The 26,969-nt window shown below is 37.3% G+C and overlaps 2 protein-coding genes, 1 long non-coding RNA gene and 1 pseudogene across 5 annotated transcripts; 1 reads left to right on the forward strand and 3 right to left on the reverse strand.

The window, feature by feature from the left end:
- The first annotated feature begins 6,208 nt into the window (after positions 1-6,208).
- Positions 6,209-16,995, forward strand: LOC114271289 (uncharacterized). Its single transcript, XM_028212915.2, has 3 exons — positions 6,209-6,494; positions 6,591-6,761; positions 16,562-16,995. Exons 1-3 carry the CDS (start codon positions 6,352-6,354, stop codon positions 16,803-16,805), a joined length of 558 nt encoding a protein of 185 aa, XP_028068716.1. The 5' UTR covers positions 6,209-6,351; the 3' UTR covers positions 16,806-16,995.
- LOC145822757 (uncharacterized) lies at positions 7,478-9,134 on the reverse strand. The gene is made up of 2 exons (XR_014364457.1): positions 8,142-9,134; positions 7,478-8,084 (listed from the first exon to the last, which is right to left on the reverse strand). It is a non-coding gene; the product is annotated as an uncharacterized LOC145822757 (long non-coding RNA).
- Positions 9,154-10,852, reverse strand: LOC145822756 (ankyrin repeat domain-containing protein 2A pseudogene; annotated as a pseudogene). Its single transcript, XR_014364456.1, has one exon. The product of XR_014364456.1 is annotated as an ankyrin repeat domain-containing protein 2A pseudogene (transcript).
- Positions 16,996-17,716: 721 nt separating the features above from the next.
- NFU3 (NFU domain protein 3) lies at positions 17,717-21,309 on the reverse strand. Of its 2 annotated transcripts, XM_082920645.1 has the most exons (6): positions 21,291-21,309; positions 21,051-21,169; positions 20,769-20,845; positions 20,566-20,683; positions 19,178-19,476; positions 17,717-18,168 (listed from the first exon to the last, which is right to left on the reverse strand). In XM_082920645.1, the coding sequence occupies exons 3-6, from the start codon at positions 20,841-20,843 to the stop codon at positions 17,977-17,979; spliced, it is 684 nt and encodes a 227-aa protein (XP_082776771.1). In that variant the 5' UTR covers positions 20,844-20,845; positions 21,051-21,169; positions 21,291-21,309; the 3' UTR covers positions 17,717-17,976. The 2 variants fall into 2 exon arrangements, with proteins under 2 accessions (XP_082776771.1, XP_028068715.1); XM_028212914.2 differs by lacking the exon at positions 21,291-21,309 and having other exon boundaries at positions 20,923-21,062.
- Between the last annotated feature and the right edge of the window lie 5,660 nt (positions 21,310-26,969).

Genomic DNA, 26,969 nt, shown 5'->3' on the forward strand with positions numbered 1-26,969 from the left:
GGCTCGAGCGCAAGACTTCTCGCTCGAGCCACCAGACACAAAATTCAACTCTCGCTCGAGCGAAGGAACCCTGGCTCGAGCGAAGGATCTAAAACACAGAGCTCGCTCGAGCGATAAAATCCTCGCTCGAGTGAAGACACCAAAATCTGGGCAGCAACCATTTGTTCCCAAACACAACCAACCTGTAACAAACCTGCCCAACACATTCTAAAACTCATATTAAAAGAATTGAAGGACGGAAACAAGAGATAAACAGCAACCAACTCCATGGAACCTAAGTCCGGAATACTATAATCAATGGAGGGAAAACCCGGATCGCTATAAATTGATAAGTGGGACACAATTGATTACCAAAATAGTAGCTAGTATAGTAAAGCTATTAATTCTCTCTTTCGCGCTGTCACACCAGAAGAGTTTAGTCGTATTTGCAATTGTGAAGCCGCAAAAAAGGCTTGGGATATCTTACAAACTATTCATGAGGGCACTCTTTCTGTTAAATGCTCAAAACTTCAAAGGCTCACGTCTAGTTTCGAAAACCTTTCAATGAAAAATAGTGAGACCTTTGATGAATTTTATGCGAAGTTGAGTGACATTGTAAATTTCAGCTTCAATTTAGGTGAAAAAAATACCTGAATCCAAGGTTGTGGGAAAAATTTTGAGGTCCTTGCCCGATTGGTTCCAACCAAAAGTTACGGCTATTGAGGAGGCTTAAGATGTTGATAACCTGAAGCTGGATCATTTGGTTGGAAATCTCCAAACTTATGAGGCATATAGAAATTTTAAAAAGAAACAAAAAGATGATATTGCATTTAGTAGTGCTCATACATTTGGAAATGATTCTAATGAGGATTGTGAGATTGATTCCAAGATTACGGATACTTTCGTAAAACAATTTAAAAAGTCTTTTTTGAAAAAGAATCCTAATCTTTTGGAATCAACTCATAAATCCAAAGGCAAAGATAAATTCAAAATTAATTCTAAACCTAGAAGAAAAAAGGAAAAATACAAGGGAACTTTGAAAGATTCCAATGCTATGAATGCCAAGGATTTGGCCACTTTGCTCAAGAATGCCCTACTCGTTTGAGGAAGAAAAAAGCCTTCGTTATCACTTGGGATGATGAATCAGAGTCTGATAAAGATAAAAGTGACAACGAAGCACAAGATGAAGAGGGTCATGAACAATTCATTGCTTTCATGGTGGCTTCCGAAACTGATGGACGAATAAAGTATCTGAAGAGCCCGATTGAGAATATCATTGATGATGAATCCTCAAGGAGTGATGATGAAGAGCTTGAGCAAACTTATGAAAAGTTGTATAAGGAATCTCTTAACTTATCCAAATTGAATGACAAACTCACTACGAAACTCAAAGCATATAAAAGTGAGAATGCCAAATTAAAGAAGGAGATTTCCAAGGCTAGGAATAATGCCATTAAGATTTCTAGTGATCGACAAGCTCTTTGTGCAAAACTCTTGACTCGTAAGATAGAGAGGAATGAGCTGCAACAAATCTATGCAACGTATGAAGAAAAGATTGAATCTCTCGAGATGTCTCAAGTTGGTTTGGCAGAACTAATGATCAAGAAAGAGGAAGAGCTCAAGTGTGCTATGGCTACCATTGGTCTTTGGAACAAAGGATCAAAGACTTTGGACAATATCATTGGGTCTCAACAAATGTATTACGACAAGAGTGGCATTGGCTTTGGTGATAATAAAGAGCAAAAACGGAGTGCATCCACATCTCATGATACAAGAACTCAAGGGCAGGGGGAGCAAAAGATTCAACGAGAGGAAAGACTTCTCAATCTTCCTAGAGTTGGTAAGGTCAAAGAAAAGAAGGTACACCTTGTTTTTATTTGTCATCATTGTGGTATGTATGGTCAAAGTCACCTTTATTGTTATGAGCTGCATGAGAGAATGTCTTATAGAGATGGAAGAAATTTCAATATCTCGTGGGGTAGGAGACACTTCATTGGTGGTAATGAGCTTAAGGGTCATATTAGACCTTGTTATTTTGATTTGTTTGAGACCAAACATGAACAGAGATTTTGTTTGTCTAGACCTAGGAATAGGAAGTTGGACACCAAGTCGAGACAAGTTCCCAACGAAGATGAAGGGATCCACAACATCAAGATACCACCTAAGAAACGCATTTCTCACAACTTTGTTCAAATTAAAGCAGTTTGGGTGAGAAAACTTGACTTGTGTTAATTTGGTTATTCATTTTTATTTTTGGGTTTCTGTGTGTTTTTTTCTTTTTGAGTCATTTGATGTGTGCCTGTTCGTTTTCTGTCTTGCTTTGTTTAAAAAATTAAAAAAAAAGTGTACCTATTTGTTTTCTATCCTACTTTGTTTTAAAAAAAATCTAAAACGATTTCCTTAGTATGGTTTTGCAAGCTTTAAATTTTTGAGTAGTCCTTGAGTAGTCCTTCACCATATTTTGAAATATGTGTGCTTTATGTGGTCATTACTCATTTTGGAGTGTGTGTACTTTGATTAGTATGTCTCATTCTGTACTCACTCTTGGATTAGCAAATATTGGAGTCTTTCGCCTTAGTGATCATTTTTCTCTATGGACTTCTAGCACTGCATCTTTTGCTTTTCTGGAGGAATTGACCTATACTAGCATATCATGGGTGATGTTGAGTCTCTTAATCACCTTTCATCTTTTTGCATCTATGCGGCTTTTCCCTCAGTTCTTTGTAGTCCAGCTATGAGGAAAAGGTTATCTTAGACTCACCAACTAGGCTATCCTTATTATATCCATGCTTCTCTGGTTCGGTTTCCATACTCTTGAGCGTATCAACCACCAATGAGTGTGCAAAAGAAAGAAAAAAAAATTTGCAAAAGAAAGAAAGGAAAAAAAATATTCATTGATTGAGGGGGAGCCTCCGCTTTTACTCAACAAATACCCTTGATTTCTAGTGGTTTGACTTTCCTTTATTGTGCTTAGATTCTCTTGCTGGAAGTCCAGCTTTCAGATCGCTACTAGGATTTGAATCTAGTGTTTGCTGAACTCCAAGTGTCACACACACACTTTTATCATGGGATCTATGCTTTTCACATAATGTATCACTTTCTTTTATAAGGAATAGTCTAGAGGCTGTGCACATTGTGTTTTCGTGTAATTGTGTTTCTTGGATAATCTTGTGTGTTTTAAGGCACAAATTAGAAATTCCTTGGTTGCTTCACTATATTTTGTTTTTGTCTTTTTCTTCTTGTTCACTGTTTTCAGCGTTTGTGGTTGCTTTTAGTTAGGGGGAGTTTGGTTCATTTTGGATTCGTTTGGTAAGGGAGTTTGGCATTAGTTGGTTTGTGTGTTGCTATCCTCCGCTTGTTTATTGCTTACTTCTCGTAGGTTAATAATTTTTCCAACATCTTGTCCCTGTTTGTATGGTTTTTGATCTTGCTTTAGTTATTTGAGCTTCCTTTGTCAATTCGTGACAAAAAAGGGGGAGAAAAGTTGCTAGGTGCATGTATCTTAGGATTTCATGTATTCATGCCATATGTTGGGTGCATGTGTCTTAGTTTTCATGTTATCCTGCTACATCTGTCAGGTGCATGTGTCTTAGTTTTCATGTTATCATGCTACATGCTTTTAAAATCTTCAATTTATATCTATTCATATTTCCATCTCATGCTTCAAGATAATTTTGTCATATGTTTATTGCTTTTTCCTATACTTTTGTGGCACTAATAGTTGTTTTGGAGATTGTGGCACTAATAGCTGTTTTGCAGATCATGACCTTAAGAAAGAAGTTTATTTTTATTGGTTGTAATGGGTTGGGGTGATTAGGATTTTATTTGTTAGGTGTGTTTTGTCACGGCATTGCCAAAATGGGAGATTGTTAGGTTTTTATTCTTGGCAATCCCGTTTGACAAAACTCCTTCCAGTTGTACTTTTATTCGTTTTTTTATTTCAGTGAGGCTATGAGTATTTAGATGCGAATCCAACTTGAATTGTGCCTTGCAGAGTTGTTTCAAAAGTTAATTCTTTCATATTTGCCACTTCGCTGACTATGTTGGGGATCAAGCTGCCCGGTCAGTTCACGAGGATCCAGGGGGCAGCGCCCCTTGGCGAGTCCAGGGTAGCGCCCAGGTGGGGTTGAGGGGCAGCGCCCAGTCGAAGTTGTTTGGTCGCTTAAGCGAAGGAGTGTGCGCTCGAGCGAAGAATCCTTTGTCCCAGAAGTTTTCACTGACTGTAAAAATACTGAGAAGTTGCATTTCTCGCTCGAGCGACACTTTGGTGGCTCGAGTAAAGACACTCTGAAAAACACGCATTTCAATCTGCTCGCTCGAGCGACCGTTGCGGCCTGATTTTCTATAAATATATGTTTTAGTCAGATTTTAGGGTTACGACTTCCAGATCTTCTTTTTGGATATTAGGGTTTCTCTCTAAAGCTTCTTTGCTAGTTTCTTTGATGTTCGTTTGAGTTTAACTCATGTTTTGAAAACTATACATCAAAGGATTGTTTGTTTTATTCTATACAAAAGAAAGTGTTGTTCTTCGATGGATTCCGTGAAATTCGGGCCTGAAGCTTTGGTGGATTATGGAGTGGCTCATTGTCGTGGATTCAACATTAACGTTGTGGATTCAATATTGGACAAGACAATTCTGATGTGAAGACTGTGGCGGAAGAGGCATATAGGGGTCGGTTCGATTTGGGCGTGGATTCGCTAGGTAATTGAGAGTACACTTGTGTAATTCCTTTATGTCTTCTCAGTGGATTGTTTTGTGTCTTTTTTTCGTGGTTTTTTTTCATCATAATTGGAGGCGCTCCAATTGTGGTTTTTCCACGTTAAAATCGTTGTGTTGATTTGTCTTGATTGTTTGATTGAGATTGTTATTTACTACTTAAAATTGATACATAATCACAAATCAATATCTAAGAAATTTCTAAATTTTTCACAATTAAATGCACACACCATACCCCAAAAAATCTTTCTCCTAGAAACCCTAACAAAACTCACGAAAGTGATTACTACTTCATCTTTACATACATGTTTATGACCTAAGAAAATAAATGTAGGATTTTTTGTTGTTGATTCAAAATTCTCCTTTGGTGGGTTCTGCGATATGTACGAGTTTGGATTTGTAATCTCTTAGATAGGTTTCTTTGAATTCTCTAAAAGTTTCAATTCTTGTTCCTTATCTTACTTAGGTTTTGTGATTTTAAAGTTTGAAAAATGTTCATTAATAATGTTTGGTTATTTATTACCGAACAAATAAGAAATGTTTCGTTACCTGTTATCGAATAAATAAACAATGTTCAGACTGTATTTTCGAATTTCAGTCATATGTTTGGGAGTTCAATCCCAAAAAAATGACACATAATTTTCATTACTTTTGTCATTTTTTTTTTCAAAAAATTTACCCTTACAAAGCCAATTTGCTTTGAGCTAAGAACCCTATCAAAGCTATAAGCTATCTCTAAGCTTTTATTGTTATACTTCTCTTATCTCATAGAGTTGCAATTGTTGAAAAAACTTCTACTCGTTGTCATTGCTGTGGAAGTATATGTAATCAAATGGTTTCTGCCGTTACTGTCAGAATATTGCTGCCAAAGAGATTTTAAGATTTTGATGATGGATAGTTTTGAAAGTATGATTTAGAGAAGATGAATAGGTGGTAATAGAGGTCGGTACTCTTATAAATCTTAATTCATGATATAGTGAATGTGTAAACTTAATTATGATATGTGATATTCTAAAATTATTAATGTCATTTTAAATAATTTCATTTAAGGTTTAATGTAATAAAAAATATTAAAAAATAAAAATTTAAAATAATTGATAACGTGTTAACAAGATCAAGCTTAATAAAATATTTAGCCTGTGCTTGGCAAGTGGGTTTGCAGGCTTTTTTGGCTTTTTTAGCCACAAAAAACAAAATAGGCTATTTTAGCCATAACAAACAAAACATCACATCTAACCCATAATCATTACATTCTTCTCTCACAAAAAAACTCAAAAAAGCTAAAAAGTCAAAAAGTCCTTCCAAAACCAAACTTTTAAGCCCAGGTTAAAATAGTCAAAAAAAGTCCAAAAGCTAAAAAGCCAATCCACTTTCCAAACAAAGGCTTAAAATCCTCGGGAAATCCACCTCTCAGCCATTACAATTCTACCACGCGGCACCTTTCAGAATCACTAGTGCATTATCCATTTATACCTATCTATATATAAGGAACATAAAATTATTAAAAATAAAAAAAATCCCACACACAGGGTCATCCATCCGAGCACAGAGATGGATAACAAAACTCAAATGAGAAAGGACATATTAATTTATAATACTAAGACTAGTAGGAAGTTGTATAGTATTAGACAATCGGCATAGCATAGCATAGCAAAATGTCCATAGCCTTCTCTCAGCAGAGCTTGCTAATCAACGCTCTCACTCCATCCCACAAACCCAACAACAACAAGAACCTGATTCCTCTGAATTCCATACCTATCTCATGTGGCTACCAATCAGATCACCCTAAAAATTCCTTGTAAGATAATTCCTTTCTTGTTTTCTTTTGGGAGTCTTCTCTCCCTTTATTTGTGTGTTTGTTTCCTGAGAAAATAATTTTTGTTTGGATTCACAGAAAAAATGAGAACCCATTGGCAAAACTGGCAATAGTAACATTGGCAGCTGGGGTTTTGACACTGGGATCAGTTGACCCTGCATCAGCCGCCAAGACAGGCGGCCGAGTCGGTGGTCAGGCCTTCCGTTCATCGGCTCCTCCACTCTCCTCACCAAGAATCAATAATTCAAGGTAGTTTAATCTTCTTTTTTAAGTGCACTTTGTTACTTGTTTCAGTTTTATTTTTTTGGGTAGTTTTACTGACTTCACTATCTAGCTTCATACCTGAATTTTCAAGTTCTGCTCATGTGTTGCCCATTATCAGCAACTTAAAATTCTCACTTAGTGTCTTTATGAAGGTAGTATCTGATGAAAGGAATACTTAAGGGATACACAATCATGAGAAATAACAATAGGGCAAATTACACCCGAAATCCTTATAGTTTTAATTGTATAAATTTCACCTATAAAGTTCGCATATTGTGTCACTTTAGTGTAATTGATAACAAATTTTGAGAAATTTGACTGTAATCAAGGATCAAATTAGTTTTTTCTCTCTTCAAAGTGATTGCGGGGGAGTTATATCTAATTTGAAATGGTGTAATTCCTTTTGAATGGACCATTTTAAATTCGCATAATGTTTAAATTAATGGGCAACATTGATACAATTGCAATTACAAGGACTAATTGACACAAGAAAATATTGCAATGGCTATGGTTAGAATTTGCTCATAAAAATAATTCCCTGGTCATGACAAATCCATAGGCCATGTAGAGACTGGATGACTAGGCGGGCTGGCTGATGGACTGAAGAAAATCACTAAATGTTGGTATTGCAAAGCTATTTAACAAATTAAAAAGATTTTGGCCATATATATTGTAAAATTTGATGTATAGAGAAATAGAGAGAATGAATTATGTATTATTGATTGATGTAATGTTCTATTACAAATGGTTCCTTATATAGATGTAGGTGTAGTGGATGGTGGTAGTGGTGTAGTGGGTTAGGTTTAGTGGAGTAGGTGAGGTGGTAGTGGTGTAGTGGGTTAGGTTTAGTGGAGTAGGTGAGGTGGTAGTGGTGGTAGGTGATGGTAAATTCTAACAGCCCCCCGCAAACTCAAGGAGGATAGAAACTAACCAACTTGAGTTTGGAGAGAGGAACAAAACAAGAAAATACATAAAAATAAAAAAAGATAGGAGACACTGTATGGTCGTGTCAGACCATTGGTGAAGACACTGAAAGGTGGTGTCATAACGTTGTAGATGACACTGTATGGGGGTGTCATAACGTTGTAGAGGACACTGTATGGTGGTGTCATAACGGTGTAGAGGACACTGGATGGCGGTGTCAGACCGATGTAGAAGACAGTTTATGGGGTCATGTCGGACCGTTGGAGCAGACACTGTTGTGACAGTTGTTGTGACAGTTTACGGAGTCTTGCTGGACCCTTGTAGAAACTAACCGGAATCAATGTCGGGACAGTTTACAGAGTCTTGTCGGACCCTTGTAGAAAACTAACCGGAATCAATGTCGGGACAGTTTATAGAGTCTTGTCGGACCCTTGTAGAAACTAACCGGAATCAATGTCGGGACAGTTTACAGAGTCTTGTCGGACCCTTAAAAAATACACTGTATGATGGTGTATATAGGCTGCCCAAATATATATATATATGGATATATATAGGGAGCCCTCAAAAGTCGCGCCCTCAAAAGGCGCGCCCACTTCATCAAAAGGCGTGCCTGACAGAAAGCGTCGAGTCATCAAAAGGTGAGCCGGAGACGCGGCGAGGCACGTGAGCGACAGAGTGGCGTGTCGGCCTCGGCTATTTAACCAAGGTTGAGGCGGAGGCTGTGCAAACCAGTCTGAAACCGCCGAAAATCCTTTGAAAAAACTCTTCCGTTTCTGAGAAAGAGATTCTGGAACACTCTGTTGCCATTCTGTAACAATCTGTAAATACTCTGTATCCAACCCTTCTCGGAAACACTCAGCAACCCAAAAAACATGGCCTCTTCTTCCCGTTCAGCTACCCAGAACATGGCCTCATCTTCCCGTGGTCTGCTCACTCTCTTTCCCGACCTCAACGAGTCAACAAGAGAGATAACTGGTGCGGTGGCACTGGAACCTCAACCAAGCACCCCGGAGTTTGCTCCGTTAAACTTTCCTATGCGGTCGGTGGAGCAAAGAATGGCAGTGCAGTCGGATGTGGAGGCCAATCAGTATACATTGAAGTCATGTGTGGAAACCATGACTGCGGTTACAAATCTGTCTAACCGGCTGCAGAGTAGGACAAATGAGGTGCAGCAGTTAAACGCCCAACTGGCTCTGCTCCAACGCATGTATAAGGATGCGCGAGCAGAGATAAGTGTGCTAAAGGCGGAAAACAAGGAGCTGAAACGGAAGGCCACCGTGATGTTCCGATTTGGAGGGCCGCCATATGCTGCAGTGGAGGAGCAGGGAGTAGTGATCGTGCCCAGTGGAGTGGGAAACACGGAGGCAACACCGTCAAGGGCCGCCCAGGCCGGAGGCAAGAAGAAAAGACCGGCGGCAGAGTAGAGAAGAAAAATCCCACCTGTGAATGTGGGTGTTTTTTTTTTTTTTTTTTGTATGTGGAATCATGGTGATCGGGGTGAGCCCTGACATGAATAAAATGAGTTTGGTGTGCAGATCTTCCTTTGTTTTTTTTTTTTTTTTTTTTTGAAAGTAAAAAAAAAATAAAAAAGAAATGGGAGATTTAAAGTTGTGGGCGGGTGTGTTGGTTGCTTTTCAAAAGATGGAGTAAAAAAGTTGAGTGGGGAACATGAGTGTGTGGAAAGAATGAAAAAAGAAAAAAGGATGGGTTGGATTTGTACAAAACAATAATAAAATAAATGAGTGGAGAAGGTTGGAAAAGGGAAGAGAAAAAGAAAGAAAGCTTGGCAACATCAATGGGAGTTTTTCCATCCATATTCTGAAGAGTGACAGCGGCACCATTTTCCAGTAGAAGTGCTACACACTCCTTCCTGCCATAACCAGCTGCATAGTGCAGGGCAGTGTTTTTATTCTTATCCAACGCATCCACCATTGCTCCAGCCTCAAGAAGGATTTGAGCACACTTCACCTCGCCATATCCACAAGCAAAATGCAATGCTGTCCTTCCCTCTGAATCTTCTTCATCTTTATCAGCACCAGAGGCCAGTGCATTCTTCAAGCCCTCCACATCACCAACACTAGCAGTGTGATGAACAATGGATTCATCCTCAATTCCTGGCTCTTCTATTTCATCTGGCCCAGCATTTTCAGCAGAGTTAGCAGGTTCCCCTGCAACAGCAAGACCCATTGCTTCACCTAGCTTCTGTAGAACATCTTTATCATTCCAGTACCTCATCATTGCAGCTGGACCTTCTGTCTCTATCTCTTCTAAAATAGGCTTCAAAGCAGGATCTTCTTTGATGAGCGCCATTCGTTCATCAAGCTGGTCTTTGTGTGAAGGATTAGCCAGGTTCTCAAACACGGTGGACATGGACGGATCCTGCATCAACGCATTACCAAGGCGCTCAGCCATTGTCATAAATTGGGGGTTTTGCATAACCTGTTGCATTGTGGAGTAGTACTGTTGCGAATCAAATTGAGGGATGCCATCTTCAGCTGGCGCACCATGAAAAGTCTTTTGGAGCTGCTCTGCCATCTGGTTAAATGAAGGGTCTTGTGCTATCTGTTCGGCTAATTCCTTAATGCTTGGGTCATTGAGTAGGCCCGTCATAGCTGAGAAATCGAAAGGACTTGCAGAAAATCCAGCTCCTGTAGGAGTTGGTCCTTGTCCTGATTGTGTGTCCATAGAGGATGATTCAGATTTTGGACTTTTGTTCTCTGCCGTACCAATCTTTTCATCTGCACTGCAAGATGCAGGAGGATCCTTCTGCAGGTCCTTTAACTCCTTATGAATCCTCTTTGAAGCCATAACAAACTCTTTTCACAAGGACAAGACTCTCACTATTGAAGGAAGAGGGTCGCGAGAGAAGGTGTTAAGGCTCCGAGCTATGCGATTCTCAGTATCTGCAAGTCTCGTCGCCGGAGGAGTAGCCGTAGGCGTATCACGCACTGCTGTAGCGCCACTGGAACGATTAAAAATTTTGCTTCAGGTACAAAACCCACATAACATAAAGTACAACAGTGGGGGTAGATGAAGGGACTGCAGCGACGGGTTAAGGTCAACAGTGGGGGTAGATGAAGACGACCGAGACGGTGGTGTATGGGAGGACAACAGTGAGAGGATGGGCAGTGGTGGTGGACTCGAATAAATTTCAAGGTATGTGTAGAAAATTCTAGCGGATTAGGTTGAGGTCCGGCGGACGGCTAAGGTGAGGTTGCCGCCCGCCGGTGAAGCGAAAAATACTAGGTGCTAAACTTGCTCTGATACCATGTAAAATTTGATGTATAGAGAAATAGAGAGAATGAATTATGTATTATTGATTGATGTAATGTTCTATTACAAATGGTTCCTTATATAGATGTAGGTGTAGTGGTGTAGTGGGTTAGGTTTAGTGGAGTAGGTGAGGTGGTAGTGGTGTAGTGGGTTAGGTTTAGTGGAGTAGGTGAGGTGGTAGTGGTGGTAGGTGATGGTAAATTCTAACATATATTATTGATCAGAGCTTTATATAAGTGGTTAAGACACAAATTTGATTGGGTAAATTACACTCACTTTCCTTGAGGTTTGGGAAAAATACAATTAACCCCATATGTTTGACATATTTATACTAACCTCCTTTTTAGTATGGTGAAAGCTGCAAAAACTAATGCAGATGGCGCATAAACACTGAAATTATCAAAGATAAACATACAATTTAGTAGAAAAGATATGACATCATTGTTTTCATTCATAGAAGTAACGAATTATTGATGAAAAATAGCTTAACTATTATTCAAATTAAAACCTCAAAGGGGACCAGTGTAATTATGTCAAAAGTGTGGGGCTAACTTTATTTTTCCCAAACCTCAAGGGAGGTGAATGTAATTTACTCATTTTAATTTAATCGTGGTATGGATTGGAGTTGCAACCGGATTGCATGACCATAGATTTCAGTATTGACAACAAGTTATATAATTTTGTCACTCATTTTCTTATATTAGATGATACTAGGCTTGGATGCTGATGGAAATGGCTGGGATTAATGCTTTGTCATACTTGGGTGTAGTGAGATAGGTTGCTTGAGAATGTGGTCCTAAAATGGTGCGTCGATTCAGGAGTTTCTATTAGGATTCTATGCTGATCACTGATGGATATAGTACTAGATTATATAGTTCGTAACTAGAAGCATGTGGGAATCACAATTCCACTGTGGCAGAGATGTGATTCTATTATTTTGATAGAATTTGAATTTAGCTTGAGACAGCTTGAAGTAAGAAAGGAACTCAAATGAATCACAAATATTCATCTCTCATATTATATAACAGAAGACATTTGTTGGTTTTAACTCTAAAATACACCATGAGATTGTTTTTGGGAAAATGAAGCTACAATAACTCTCGTGTATAGATCTTTTTGAATATTGGGACAAAAGAGTTTATTATCGACAATTCCCTCATCCTGCAAGGTTTAGATAATTTCAATTTTTAGCACTAATTTGTTTCTACTTTTGATTTATGCTTTGAACCTGTGGGAGGTCAGGAAGATGCTTCACATATAAAATTTCCTCCCACTGAAAATCAAGTGACCTTAAATTTTTATTTCTTAGGAAATTAGTTATCAGAAAAAAAGTTACCATTCTGATCAGAGAACTAATTACTTCTAAGTAACAATACTGGACCAAGCTTCTGCATGGATGTGCGTGGCATCTTTTACCCGTGTTTCTCATTTTTTCCAGTTTCTGGGATTTTTTGAAAATCATTGTTGGAATGCTTTTGATGGAAGTTATGAGATTTTTGATTTTCATGTTATTGGCCTTAAAAAAAATAATATGATAAACAACAGCTAAAATATATAGATATTAAAAATAGATAAGATTAATTTACTTCCTTTACCATAAACTAGGGGATCTAAATATATGATTCTCACGTTGAATATGGTTAGGTGCATAAGTTGGGAAAATGGAGGTTAGAGTAAATTCCTAAACGAGGTGGCTAACAGTAGTTTTGCTGCTGCCATGGTGGAAGCTGTGGCTGCCTGTGGTTAGATGGAAGAAATAGACAAGGGGTGCCGAAAATTGCTCTAACTTAATATGTTTTGGTCAAGTCCCTTGTTTGGATCCTAGATTGCTGTTAGAGGTAAATATTCTAACAAGGGGGGCTGCTCTTGTGTCCGGTTACTTTGTACGGGATGATTTGCCTCCTTAGCCTTCCTTGAAATTTGGATTTTTTTAAAAAAAAAATTTAGTATTTTTTTCATAGTATGTACTCTCCTTCATGTAAATTCTCCTGCTATATGTTTAATATGAACTGTCTTACTATGAGTATGCTATCCCACAAAAGATCTGTATGCCCTTATTGCCTAGACCTGGTACCTCCTAGCGACAGTAATTAAGAAACAATCATAGTTAGTTGAAGCCAAGGAATTGTTGCCTGGATATTGGGGATGCTAGAACTGGTGAGACACGGACATGTTTATGCTCATCTCATTTTATGTTGATGTCCCGGATAAGATTCTAGCAACTTGCGATATTAAATTGACACACCATATGGGTTGAGCTGTTACTGCTCTATTTACAGGAAGCTGCAAGCCTGCGATTATATATTGGGTACAGATGTCACTCTAAAGTGTCTGAATCTAAAATATTGGCTCATATCATAGCCTAGCAATTTCTTATTGTGAAGGATGGAATGTTTCTCTTTCAAGAAATATTTATAATGAAGCAGCATTTGGAGTTTCCTAATTATTATAATCACATGGTCTCATCATAGGATAATTATACTTTTGACAATTCAAGGACTAAGATGAAAAAAGTGATGACAATTATAAATTGAAGGATTATACACATGCACATTCACATGTTTGTTGGTTTTTCTTCAAGACCTGGCACTTCTTTTGTAATTAAGACATCATAATTCCTTGCTAATTACTTTTTGGTTGTGAGTCGTTCCCAAAAGAAAATTTCTTGGATCTACCCGTATATGGCATTAGCCATCAAAGACAATTATAAATTAGGGAAAATTACATTGGTAGGCCTTGTATTTTAGCCATTGTGTCAGTTAGGTCCCTGTGATTTCAATTGACTCGATTTTGACTCTGAATTTATAATTTTGCCTCAATTTAGTCAAATTGATTACAATTGTTAGCGTGTTTTTATTTATTTATTTATTTATTTATTATTATTATTATTATTATTATTATTATTATGAAAAATGTGCACATAAATGGCATGTGTCATATACTTTTATAGACAAAATTATGAACTTGTTGAACTGATTGAGTTAACCTCAATCAATTTAGTGACAATTTTTTTGCAAAAACCTTAATCGGTATTATTAATTAGACTAAATTGACACAAAATCAAAAATTAAGGGTCAAAATTGAGATAAATAAAATTATAGGAACCAAAATGACATAAGAGACAAAATGCAGGGACTACCAATATAATTTGCCCTGTGAATTATGATATTCACTATAAGTTCATAGGCTCATGGAGAGTGTATAGGAAGTGAGTTAGACCCATTTTCTCAAAATCATTTCCACAAATAGATGGTGAACAAAGTATAGTCTAGGATATAAATGAAAGAAATACATGTATTTAGTTAATGAATTTAAGGCTCCGTTTGGATAGATGTAGATTTTAAATCAAAAGGATTTAAAGTTGGATTTTGTAAAAAATATTAGAGAGTTACCTATTATAGGTTAATAGAAAAACTAGAAAAGATGTATTTTAGTACCATCTTTGTAGCTAAAAGGGGAATCATTAGCTTGATTTCAAATAACTACTTAGCATAGTTATTTCAAATGCATCATGATAAAGCTCTTTAGTTTGATCTTAAAATAGTTAAGTAAACTATCAAATCTAAATTTGGGTTACTCTTCTTGCCAAATCCATGCATTTCAAATTCACAACTACAAATGGAGCGTAAGCAAAATGGAAATACCTTCAGGAATTGTTAGTACTATTGAGGCATAGTTGGCAGATGTACATGTAGTTGTCACAACGGCAGTTGTGGTCAAGGTTTCAAGTAACTATTGCAGTTGTTGTAATGGCAACCGTTGTGGTGACACAGTTGCGCAGTTGCGAAGTATAATGACATCTGGTAATAGTTGTGGCAATTAGAAAATGTACCGTTATGCATGTTTTTATTTTTAGGATCGCATGCATTGGAATTTGAAATGGTTTTTTGCTGTTTTATTTTATTTTTAAACATGAGTCAATTTATGCACTAATTTTTATACTCCGTTAAGTTGCTATAAACCATGTTTAAGAATCATAAATCATAATTTATTAACATAAATTGATAATGCAAGTAAGAAGAGTGTTTAACAAATTAATCTAAAACAAACAAGATTTAAGTCAATATTCATAAATCTTCAAAAAATCAACTGGAAAAATAATGAAAATGTAAAACAAACATATTTAAGCTCATCTAATCTTGTTTGCAACTCAAATCTTATAGATCTTGAACATTGGATACTAAAAAGTTGTAGATCTAAAATTTTCAACCCAAGGCTGTGTTTTCTATGAGATTTCAACAATTAAAATCTTAAAAAATGCGAAATGGCCTTTTATGGTCAAATATGCTTTAAAAAAACATCAATTACGGTTTTGTAACAATCGTAACAGTTACACTAATGATTTTCATTCACACCACAAATCAGCCGTAAGGATGGTGATAACCACCAATACCATTACATAATTGCATTACGTAATGGCGCCAACCACTTTTTGAAACACTCATTGCGCTGTACATAAGGTATTGCTGGTGTGCATTGGTTGTGGTCGACAGTGGAAGTGATGGTGGTGCCAATACATGATGGCAGTGGTGAATAGTGCTGATGAGAGTGCCATGGCATTGGTTGTGGTAGACAGTGAAAGCCATGGTGGTGCCAATGGATGATGGCAATGCTGAGGGTCACCAAAGCAGTGGCATTACAAAGGGTATAGGACCGAAGAAGCAGAGAGAAGGGATAGAGAGGGGGGCATAGAACAGAGAGAGAGAGAGATAGAGATGGTTTGATTTCTAGGGTTGGAGCATTTTGTCTTTGAATTCTCATTCTTGGGGTTTTTTTTTTTTGGGTCATCTTGCATGAGTGCCTTTGTGTTGATTGTTGTAGTAGGCTGGGACTTTAAAAGACTGATGCAATTGGAAAACATTCAAATTAAGGTGATAATGATATGCACTAGCACAATCATTTTGACCTTTTCTATGCTCTTCAATGTTGCAGTTCAGCCTGAAGTATGAAGGTTCTATATCGTGACACAACTTCATAAAGTTCGTTACCTTGCATGTCCTCTATTTCCGTTCCTCTTCTTTTGCATGTACATGTAACTTTCGCTTTACTATTGTTGATCATCAAATTATCAAGTTCTAGTTCTTTGGTTTCTTCTGTTTGTTATTACCCATTTTTCTTCCATCAAAGCTAGGATATTTCTAGGGGTGGATTGACTGAACGCTGATCTTGATGCAAAACTGCATTATCATCTTTGACAACATGGAGGGGTTTAAATTCTTTGGCCGTCGTCTTGTGTAGGTTTATACTGTTGGAGAGTTTTATTATTAGGAATCCACCTCCTATTATTATTATTATTATTATTATTATTATTATTTCATCTGATATCTTCCTCATTTTTGCAAACTTCCTTTACTATTTTCTTATTGGCAATACATGTTATTGCTTCACAGGAATGTTAGGAGTGGATTATTTGTATTCACACTGAAGAGTGAAAGATATTTTACTGAAAAAACGAACATATGCAGCTTTATGATATTATTTGTTGGTTTTTCTTTGTGGATTTGCTTTCACTTTCTTTACAAAGATGCCATAATTAATTTCAATTTTTTGTAATATATTATTTATTTATTTATTTATTTTTTGAGCAGGACCAATGTTTATATCAATCCACCAGTTGCACCACCCCTAGTTGGTGGATACGGGTATGGATTTGGTGTACCATTTTATGGAGGATGGGGTTGGTCACCATTTTCATTCTTTGCCCCGGGTCCCAGTGTTGCTGTTGGCATTGGAGGTGGATTTGATCTCTTGGTTCTGTTCATATTTCTTGGTGCTGCTTCTGCTGTCATCAGGAGATTCTTTGGATCCAGAGAAGAAGATGATGATTACTAGTAGTGTAAATTAAACTTGTTTATAAATGTATCAAGTACTAAGGTAGTTTTGCTCAGGAGGCTACATATTAAACATCCTCGGCTAGACATAGCATCAAACAACAAAACGTTGTAATTATTTGTATTTCAGAAAAAACATGCAGCTATTATGCACACATTTCAGTAAGTGAATATGGTATAAGCTATCAAAATGAGCACTTGCAATTTCCTCTGAGATAGTAATGCTGATGATGACACTAAACTCAAGAAGGCCTTGTCTAAGACATTTGAGCTCTGTTTGGATGGTTTTATCTTTCTATTTGCTATTCTTTGTTGCGAAACAGACTGACCAGCTAGTATCATTACTGCAAATATGAAGCCAGAATGCTGAAATGTTTAAACCGTGCCAAATTATGTTAGCACATTCAAACAATAGTTAGAATGTTTCTAGTTATGTTATGATTCAAGAACAAATATGATAGAACTAAAACCATAAGATTTGCAGCAAAATAGCAGAGAAATTTACTGCATTACATACAATCAAAAGTTTGAATTTCTATTCAAATACCATGGGTTGGGACTGCATAAAATAAGAAGATGAAATATGAGCACTAACTTGAATTTCAATTCTCTCTTGGGTATTTTCATTTCAACTTTGGTCTTTGGGTCAATTTTTAAATCAGTATTTTACCATTCAATTCAGAAAATGGACAAAATATCCTAGGGAAGCATATCCAGATCGATATCATTGAGGTAGTCATCTAGATGAGAAGTGGGAATATATAGGATTTCTTTCATAGTTCCCGGGAACTGTCTGAGCTGCCAAACATCATTGTTGCAGAAGAAAGCAGCACCTCCAGATTAAGCTTCTCACGCTTGTAGAATCTTTCTAAATATGTGGGGTTAGATAACAGATTCAAAACCACATTTCAATTGCAACAAACAAATGAACATGGATTATCATGACCTTGCTTTATATACCACCAAGTTTCAACTAATTACTTGCATTTCTTAAGTGATGAGCGTAATCTATGCCATCTCCCAGATAGCAAACTCAATGTCATCCGGATGAACATTTGATGCCTTGAATACAAGTTGTGCCGTGACGGAAAAAAAAAAGAAAAAAAAAAGGTGTGAAAATTTTCTATGAAATCACTTTACAGAGAGTAAAGTATTGTTTGTCTGTTGTTCCATTAATCCATCAGTTGGACAGCTCCAATGGCTGGTATTTTTTCTCTCAATTTCTGTGTTAGAGCGACACGCACTGTCATAACCCCGGCTGCAGGCCCACTTAAACGCACTTTGACAACATAGTCATCAATTTGAACCAGCTCGAGTATTCCTCCTCCTGTGCCAGCAAGGTAGGGTCTTATCTCAGATAGAACCTGAAATATGAGCAAAGTGGAGGAATCCTCAGTAACAAATTCACTTTTCTTATTCATCATCGATAATACAACAGATGTCAGTTGTTGACTGACCTTGTTCTTGCTGCTATTTATTATTATTATGATAACTCAAAGTGTCCGGACTAGTTTATGCGCATCTCGAAAAAAATAATTTATTATGTAAATAAAAATAATTTTGAAAAAAAAAGTAACCATATTAACGTAATGATTTAGTTGTTTCTTTTTTTATTTTATTTTATTTATTTTTTTTTAAAAGAAGAAGAAGAAGAAGAAGAAGATAAAGGAGGTTTAGCAGAGTATTTAAGGCCTAGAGTTTTCTGCCTAAAATGAACATGCATGATTCATGAAATTGACAAACACAAAATGTAAAGATGCCAATGTTTTCCTTCTTTCTTTCTTTAAAAACAAACTCTCAAAGTTGGAACTAGGTTTTGACAATAGAGCTAACAAAAAAAAGCTGGCTCTGTTATGAAACAAAAAAAAAATTGTCACCAAAAAAAAAAAAAAAAAGTTGTACATAATGCACCAAAAAAATATAAAAAATAAATTGTAATTTAATTTTCATAAATGCAAAAGCAACCCAGTGTGCATATGAGAATTTTGAAAGTTTGTAGGACAACAACCTTTGATGCAAAATTTAGGTCACTGCCATTGAACTGGCAGATTACTATTATTACATAATTTGGAATACATTTCTTGAATCTTAAAATTTCTGCATATTATCAGCACTGAATTTTATCTTTAAAGCTGGTTTGGCACATGTATACAGTAAAACTGGCATGAATAATGATTTTTAACAGGACAAAATCCATTTAAACAAGCTTAGAGACTACGAGTAAAATGCACAATCAAGCTTTGTTGTAATGTATTTTTCAGTCCTGTGGCCTGTCTTGTGGCATTAAAACATAAAATCCAGTTTCCCAGTTTATAGCATAGCTAAAATATACAACATATGATTATATTAATTGGAGAATTTCATTAGTCTAACCTTTTCAACGTTCTCGTCATTTAACTCAAGGCCAGTCTCGGTGTCGAGGATCTGCTCCACGTCCATTATTTCAGGGATTTTATCTCGAAGACGAGTTTCAATTCCCATCTTGAGTGTCATAGTTGAACTTGGACAAGACCCACATGCTCCTTGTAACTTTAGTACCACAACAAGACCGTCAATTTCATGTAGAACCACATTACCACCATCCGCCATTAGGCCTGGCCGCACTTCATCCAACACCTTCTCAACATTCTCTTCAGTCAGCGGAAGGACACAACTTGGTGAAACAATAACACCTTCACATCACAAAAATACATCGAAATCACAACCTTGATGGAAAATGCCAAGATAATTGAGTTAGATTGTCAAAAGTAATAAACTTGTTTTTTTTTAATTATTTTGAGAGTTATGTTTTTCATGCATGCATGGTGATTAGTGACGTTTATTGTTGCTAGTTATGGAGGAGTGATAAGTTCGGAGAATTTAGCAGTATCTAGTTTTATTTTAATAGTTTTGGATTACAGAGAGGTAATGACTCTTAATATTTGTGATTAATAGTCTTAATATTATAATGCCATAGGTTGTTCCTTGAAATCTATATATAGCTTTGTAGGAATATGAGTGAAAAGTTCTTTAATTCTCTTCCAAATGTTTGATTTGTTTAGCCATTTTATTTCCAACAGTATGTAGCTAAGAGGGAAAAAAAAAAAGTAAAGAAAACAATAGAGAATTCGACATATTTTGAAACTCATTCCAATTAATCCTAACTTGAATGCAATTTTCATAATCTAGGGTCCGAAATTTGTTTGTGACTTTATATTTTCTCCACAATCCATAGTATAGTGTCTCTTTTCACTCACCAATAGTATAGATGAAACAAATACAATAAAGATTCCAACCCAAATTAGTTAAGATAACCTATTTTCAGATTCCATCATGTACTTTCATCAAACAAACAGAGCAAAAGAGGAATGTATAAAAATCAACATAAAATCCTATCAATGTAGCTAGTCTTTGTTTCTTCACAATGATTCATGTGTTCACTCTAATGAATAGATACAAAACTCAACATAAAATCTATCAATGTGGCAAGAACTTGTACATTCTTCAAAATACATCGAGATTACAAGTAGGTAAAGGAATGATAATTCACTCTTAGTCCATCTCATTCAAGTAAATCAAACCCTAGTTGAATATTGCCACAGTAATGGTTCCCCTCCCCAGGCTAACGTACCCGGGAAAAAAAAATATCGATCCGAATTTACTGTTATAAATACATAGAAATCAATGTAGAAGTGCTTGTAAATTAATTACTTCACAACAACAACAATTTATCAGGAATTAGTCTAATAAACTAGAAGTGAGTTTTTCAAATGATGACATACCTGCACGATTTCTAAGATTACGAACTGAATTGAATCCAAGAAAGAGTCTAGTATGAAATTGGCCTCTGAGAAATGAATTATGTTTTGATGACAAAATACTGCAATCTGCAAAGGGTTTCTAGAGAAAGAAAGAGAAAGAAAAGGATCAATATATGTAGATATATATAATGTATACATAAAGTTGAAGAGAGTTTAATTGTAACCTTGTAAATGGAGTTAGATATTGTTGTAGATGGTGTTGCTCTGAGGCTTTGAGTAGGGGTTGATAGTGCACCCATGTCTGCTATTAAAAGAGAGTTATAATTAACAAGACTTCATTGAATTGATTGAATTGTTTGTGTAACCACTACCCATTACCCTCAAGAGTGTTTGTATGGCATTTTCTGCTTCTCTCACCAAAATCCAATAGAGTAGTGATGGAAGAAGAGATCATGTTTTGGTTATTTACATAAAAAAAGGGTTTTTTAGTTGGTTGACGAATTTACCTATCTTCTCTCCTCACCTCACAGTATAAAAAACAACTCCACACTAATCACACAAGTGTTTGTGGATAGAAGAAGAATCTCAGCTCATAGAAGTGAGAGTAGGATAGGAAGCCACGTCACTGAAGAAAGAAATAAAACAACAAAAAATAAAATAAAACAAATTCAAGATTAAATTGGAATAGTAACATCTACGACTTGGAACCATAAAGGACAAAAATGGCGAAGCAGAGTTGAAGAAACCTGAAAGGCTAAACAAGCATAGTTGGAGTCGCTGCGGTGTGTTCCGGAGTGACCCTATTTACGCATCACATTTTATCTCAAGGTATATTATTAATTAATTATTTTTTATTACAATAATGATCTTATTTAAAAGGATCAAAATGACCACAAAAAAATATCAATACACACCTTAGTTGAATACACAACATTCAATTATCGATCCACTTGCTAATTGTATGTTAGATTCATGATTTGAAATTGGTAATTTATTTTCTAAAATTGTCTCGTTTCATCATAGTTTATGCATATGTAATTTTTTTTACTTCAATTGAAATATCAAAATAAAAATCAGCGTGAAAGATGTGAGATGTGGAATTTGATACAAATAAGTATTATATGTACAAAAAACTATTATGTAAAATTAACTTAGTTATATATATATGAAAAATATTATATAAATTAGTGTTATATATTATGTAAAAAGCTTAATAATTGTTTGGTTACTCTTCATTCAACTAATCGGTTCAAACCGGCCACACCACAAATTCACAATTTAATTATAGATATCAAAAGCTTAATAATGGTTTAAGGTTATTCTCCAATCAATTAATCGGTTGAAACCGCCCACACTGCAAAATCACAATTTAATTATAGATATCAATTTATGTCCCCACTCACATTTCTATTCAGTTTTATATTTCAAATCAATGCAATTCGATGAAATGATTATCGATGTCCAATCAACTTTGTGAGGGGTGGTTTTATGATACTCCTTCACTCAAAACAAGTCCTTGAAAGATTCTTATGATGCTACCTGAAATAGAAGAAAACTTCGGTCGGGGTGCTGGAATTAACACTTCTCAAGTTAGTCTATTATAGAAAGAAGATAAAGTTCTTCAGTTTCTTAGAGTGTAAGTTGTTAGAAAATAGCTTTTTGTTCCACCTTTACCTCCTTTTATAGAGCCAATCTTCTAGATATTTTCTCTCGTAGCTTAGCCCTTAATCATGGCCATGTCAGGGCCCATTTCTATATTATATTTTCTAGAAAAGGATAGCTCGGGCCCACTTAAGGTAGACTGCCATTCTGAGAGACCCGATGTACTCGGCTCATACGCATGGTTTGAGTGCCCTTGGCAATTTCCTCAACCCGTTTAAAGTTACTCGACAATGATATGTTTGAGTCCAGTGGGCTTTAGATGGATCTGGCTCATCACAGATGGGCTTGGGTACGCCCTGTTTGCTAATTAGAAATCCCATTTATTCAACACCAACAATTGCCCCCCCGAGTACCTAGCTAGCGAGAATTCTGAGTGGACTGCGTACTCGACTCCCACTGGGCTAACTATTTGGCCAATTGTGATGAACTTACTTACACTTGATATACCTTGAAGAAATCTGGGGGCATATTGGGCACACCATTCCACATCCGACATAATGGATGGGACTTGGTGTAAAATATGTAAAGCTTCCTGCTTCTTCGAATTCTTCTCACTCATTAAATGCGATTTCAAAAAGTTGTCTTTGCTGCTCCTTCACTTCTGAAAAGACACCACTCTCACGACTCTTCATTCCTATCTCTTTGATTGCAGTTGCTACATAGTCCTCACCGATTGAGTAGTCTTCATTCTCATATGTAAGTCCTCTAAGCTTTTCTCTCTCGCTTTGTTTTCGTTAGTTTACCTTCTCCAACCTCTTCCTTTTTAGTTCACATTTCTGCCATACTGTCGTATTCATTTCACCTATGGCAAACTACCTAAAAGCCCTACTTTCTAAGAGTAGACTCGTTTCTTTCCGTCGTCATTTTGCAATTCCAAACGACGTTTAATTGGAACTCAATAGGGGATGCGGTGGTAAACTTAGAAATGGATGACGCCAGTACCATCATTTTTCTATCGTTGGTGATCACTGAGGGTGGAGTTTGCTTCCCCTTCCACCCCTTTCTCAGATATGTTCTTTACTTCTAAAGGCTAATTTCGTTGCAGCCAAATTTCAATTTCTATCGGATTGTCATGGGAATCGTGGAACTCAACTGCCAATTGGACATAAACCTAGACATCACTACCATTTGGCACTACTATGCCCTTACCAAGTCATCTGGTCGGCAAGGACAATTTTTCTTGAAGGCCAAAGATGTCGACCACAAACTAGTGACCATGCTCGCTGGTGCAGGAAAAAAGGTGGACGATGTCATGGTCCTCGTTCGAGATAACTGGGAATTTGGCACGAGAGAAAACCGCTCGGACCTTATTCCCAGGCAAAATGGTGAACTAGTTGGCCGAGTAGATGCTAATCAGCTTCTGTATTATTCGACTTTCTATTTCTGAATGCTAACAGTTTCTTTCTTTCCATATTTTTCTTTTCGGTGTAGGTAGCAACCTTAAAAGAGCAATTACTTCAGGGGACAAGGTCGTTCTAGCCCAAGTCAAAACTGTCTTTGATTACACTGGACGAAAAAATCTTCAAAGACAATGGCGTGCCACCCATATCCTTCTCCGATATAATCCATCCCACTCCTTTACTGCTGCCGATCACATTCTAATTCTCGAAGGCGAACAACAGCTCATGGCTCTTGTCTTTGAATGCTATGTCGACTTAAGGGATATAGGAGTGGGTGAATCTTCGGACAGTGGGAATGGCGAAGAGAACGCCAAGCCAATTGTACAAGTTCAACAAGACACTGATGATCAAGACGCCAAGAACATAAGACTTGATCCGGCTATTGATGTTTACGAGAACGAAACTAGCCTCTCCTACCAAGGCTTAGAATTTGTGCCTTCTCTTGCTCAAGTGAATTTGGAAGGCACTCAAGAAGAGGCCGATATATTTCTTGTTTGGATGATCTGCTAGGACCTAGAGCCAAAGAAATGGCTGGGGAAGCACTTTCGTTGGCTCAATTTGCTAAAAAAAGGAATCTCGAGAGGCTAGTTGTGAAGAAAAAAGTGGTTGGAACTGCCAGCGTTAGCCAAGAGGCCCCTCCACCAGTGGTGACTTAGTCAGAAGAGGTCACCGCTCACTCCATCTCCACTGAATCGACACAACAAACTTCGCCTATGACCAAAGAAATTAGAGCTGATCAGAGGGGATCCAATCATCTTGCCAAGTCCACCCAATTGGTTAAGTAGCCAATTGAAAAAAGACCAATAGCTTCACCCGTTCTTGATTTAGCGACGTCGTTTACCATCCAATCAATGACCAAGGGATCGCTCATCGCAACAGGTACTTCAGCGGTGAAAGAGCTTGGAGTTGCACTGACTATGGCTACCGCCATTACTCTTCCATTGGACAAGGCGATGTTCCACGCTAAGCCAAACATTGTATCGATCGCTATGGGTGCTCAATCGGTCGTTCTGGTGACTTAGGTCAGCAAATGCATTCATTTGTGTAACTTTAAATTCCAAGAATCATCTTAACTTTTTGCTACTTTTGTAGGCTGTCGAGCAAATTATTGAGATCAATCACTTGAATCATGATGCAATCAAGTTGATCAATCAACTTAAGGTAGAAGTGGCAAGGTAAGACCAGGTCGGCGACGGCTGAACTGGACGTAGCATCATAGAAGGCAGAGGCTAGAGAAAAGAGGGCCAATGAGGAACGACAAAAGGCTCCTGCTGAAGAAGAAAAAACCAAATACGTTGACCTACTTCGTTGTGCTGCTGAAGAAAGGGCAAACCTTTTCGACGCAATCTTGAAAACAACAAAGGAAGACCTTGAAAAGCTCAAGGCTGAGGTGCTAGAGGCTAGAAACGCAAGAAAAGAGGCACAATCGGCGATATCTAAGCCCTTTGAGGAGGAAAAAAAGTGGCAACAAAAAAATATACCGACGAAGCTCTGAAGTTTGAGAACTGGGGCTTCAAACACTGGCTTAAGGTGCTCGTAGTTGCACAAGTTATGCTCGACGTGCCGATTCCGTTTGAGCAAGAAGACATTGAGCCCTTGGAATTGGACCTAGAATAACTTTGAGGCCAACTAGCTAGATTTGGTGTTCTTGTTCTTTGTGTAGCTTGTGTTTTATTTATTTATTTTTCTTTTCTTTTTTTTTGGTTTTGGTTTTGGTTTTGTTTTTCTTTTTGTTGTTGTTGTTGTTGTTAGAATGTGATAGGGCCATTTTCATTTGTAAAGTGACTGAATCATGTAACAAGTCAGTTTATGAATGAAAACACTCCATTGTGTACAAAAAATGTCTTTATGAATGAATGTGTTAGAAATACAATTATCATACTAGTCTAACTTGATGCTTGGCTAATCGCCATAACGCAATTATAGATGTAATGTTAAAAAATTATGTAATGCCGAATGGATTCATGTAATGGGAAACATAGGGTAAAAACAAGGGCCGACTTAACTTTGCCCCATATCTGAATCTTAACTGCAAGCTGAGTCATGTTATTGCTGTTTCTCAAATGGGGTAAATTATATGTCGGATAGATTCATATATTTGTCCCTACCCCAATTAGGAACGGATGCATTGTGCTCGGCCAAATAAATGTTGCCAAGTTACAAGCGGGGTAATATGTACGCTGAGTAGATTCATATATCTACCCCTGCCCTGGTTGGAAACAAAGGCATGGTATGCCAAAACGAGCCAACGCGGTGTGACATGATTGGCGACATGTACTTTGATGAGTGATCGGACAACGGACACGCGAAATCATCTTGATGGCATTCAAAGTAGTGCTTCTGCGATTGATTTAAAGTTGTATGAACGGTGGACCTCTAATTAGTTTTATTCCTTCACATCAACCGTCACTGCTAAAAAAGTTCAATTTGCCAAAGGTTAGTGATAGCTTGAATCCTATCACCGACAAAGTGCCAAACGCAGTCCATGGACCTTCGTGCTTTCAAGAAGTCCACTATTAACGAAACTTTAATGATCGGTTATGTCAGGAAGACTGTTCTTCAATAGTAGAGGGAAGGGTAAGAGTTTCGAAAGTTGGACGCAAAAATGAACCAACAAGCGCCTAGTGACTCTGCTTGCAGAAGTGCAGTGGAACTTGAGGGGCAGAACAGACGCTGGTCGCCCAAGCAACAAGGAACAGAGATGAGAGATGATCAAAGCAGATCTCCCAAGAGTGGGGTTCACTAGAAAGAAGGCAGTAGAACCGCTGGTGCTCAAGCCCCAATTTGAAACGAGCCGAATAGGCCGCCACGTCTATTGTGCTTCTTAGTTTTTATTGGGAATAAGCTAATCACCAAAGCCAATTCAATTGTCCATGACCCGAATGTGGCAGTTGAGTTTATGCGAAAAAGCTTCCCCCCTAAAGTACACCAATCAATGACCAACCGGGGCGACTATGAGGTTTTCTGAGAAGGAGTTCATAGGGCTATCAAAGGACTCTATAGTTCATACGAAGTAGACATACGCCTTCATGCTGCCCAGAAGGAAATTGATTACAAGGATGGGTGAATCTGAAACTTGGAATGTTGACTTGAGAAAGCTGATAAAAGAGTAGAGAACGAGGCTAGTAAAGCTAGAGTTGTAGAGCTCAAAGCGGCGGGGGCAATAGACTGGCAACATTGAAGAACAAAAAAACACAATGCCTTATGGATTGGGCGATGGCCGATTGTGATACTGCCATTATTTTTGTAAGAGAAGCCATTAAGAGCCGAGCCTATAATAAAGGCTTCTTCGAAGGAAGAAAGATTAGTATAAATTCCACAAGGAAAAAGCTGGCTGACGATGTCTACCGATGTGAAAATTGC

This window comes from Camellia sinensis, chromosome 3, assembly GCF_055761805.1.
Source record: "Camellia sinensis isolate YWXY chromosome 3, ASM5576180v1, whole genome shotgun sequence".
Classification (NCBI taxonomy): Eukaryota; Viridiplantae; Streptophyta; class Magnoliopsida; order Ericales; family Theaceae; genus Camellia; species Camellia sinensis.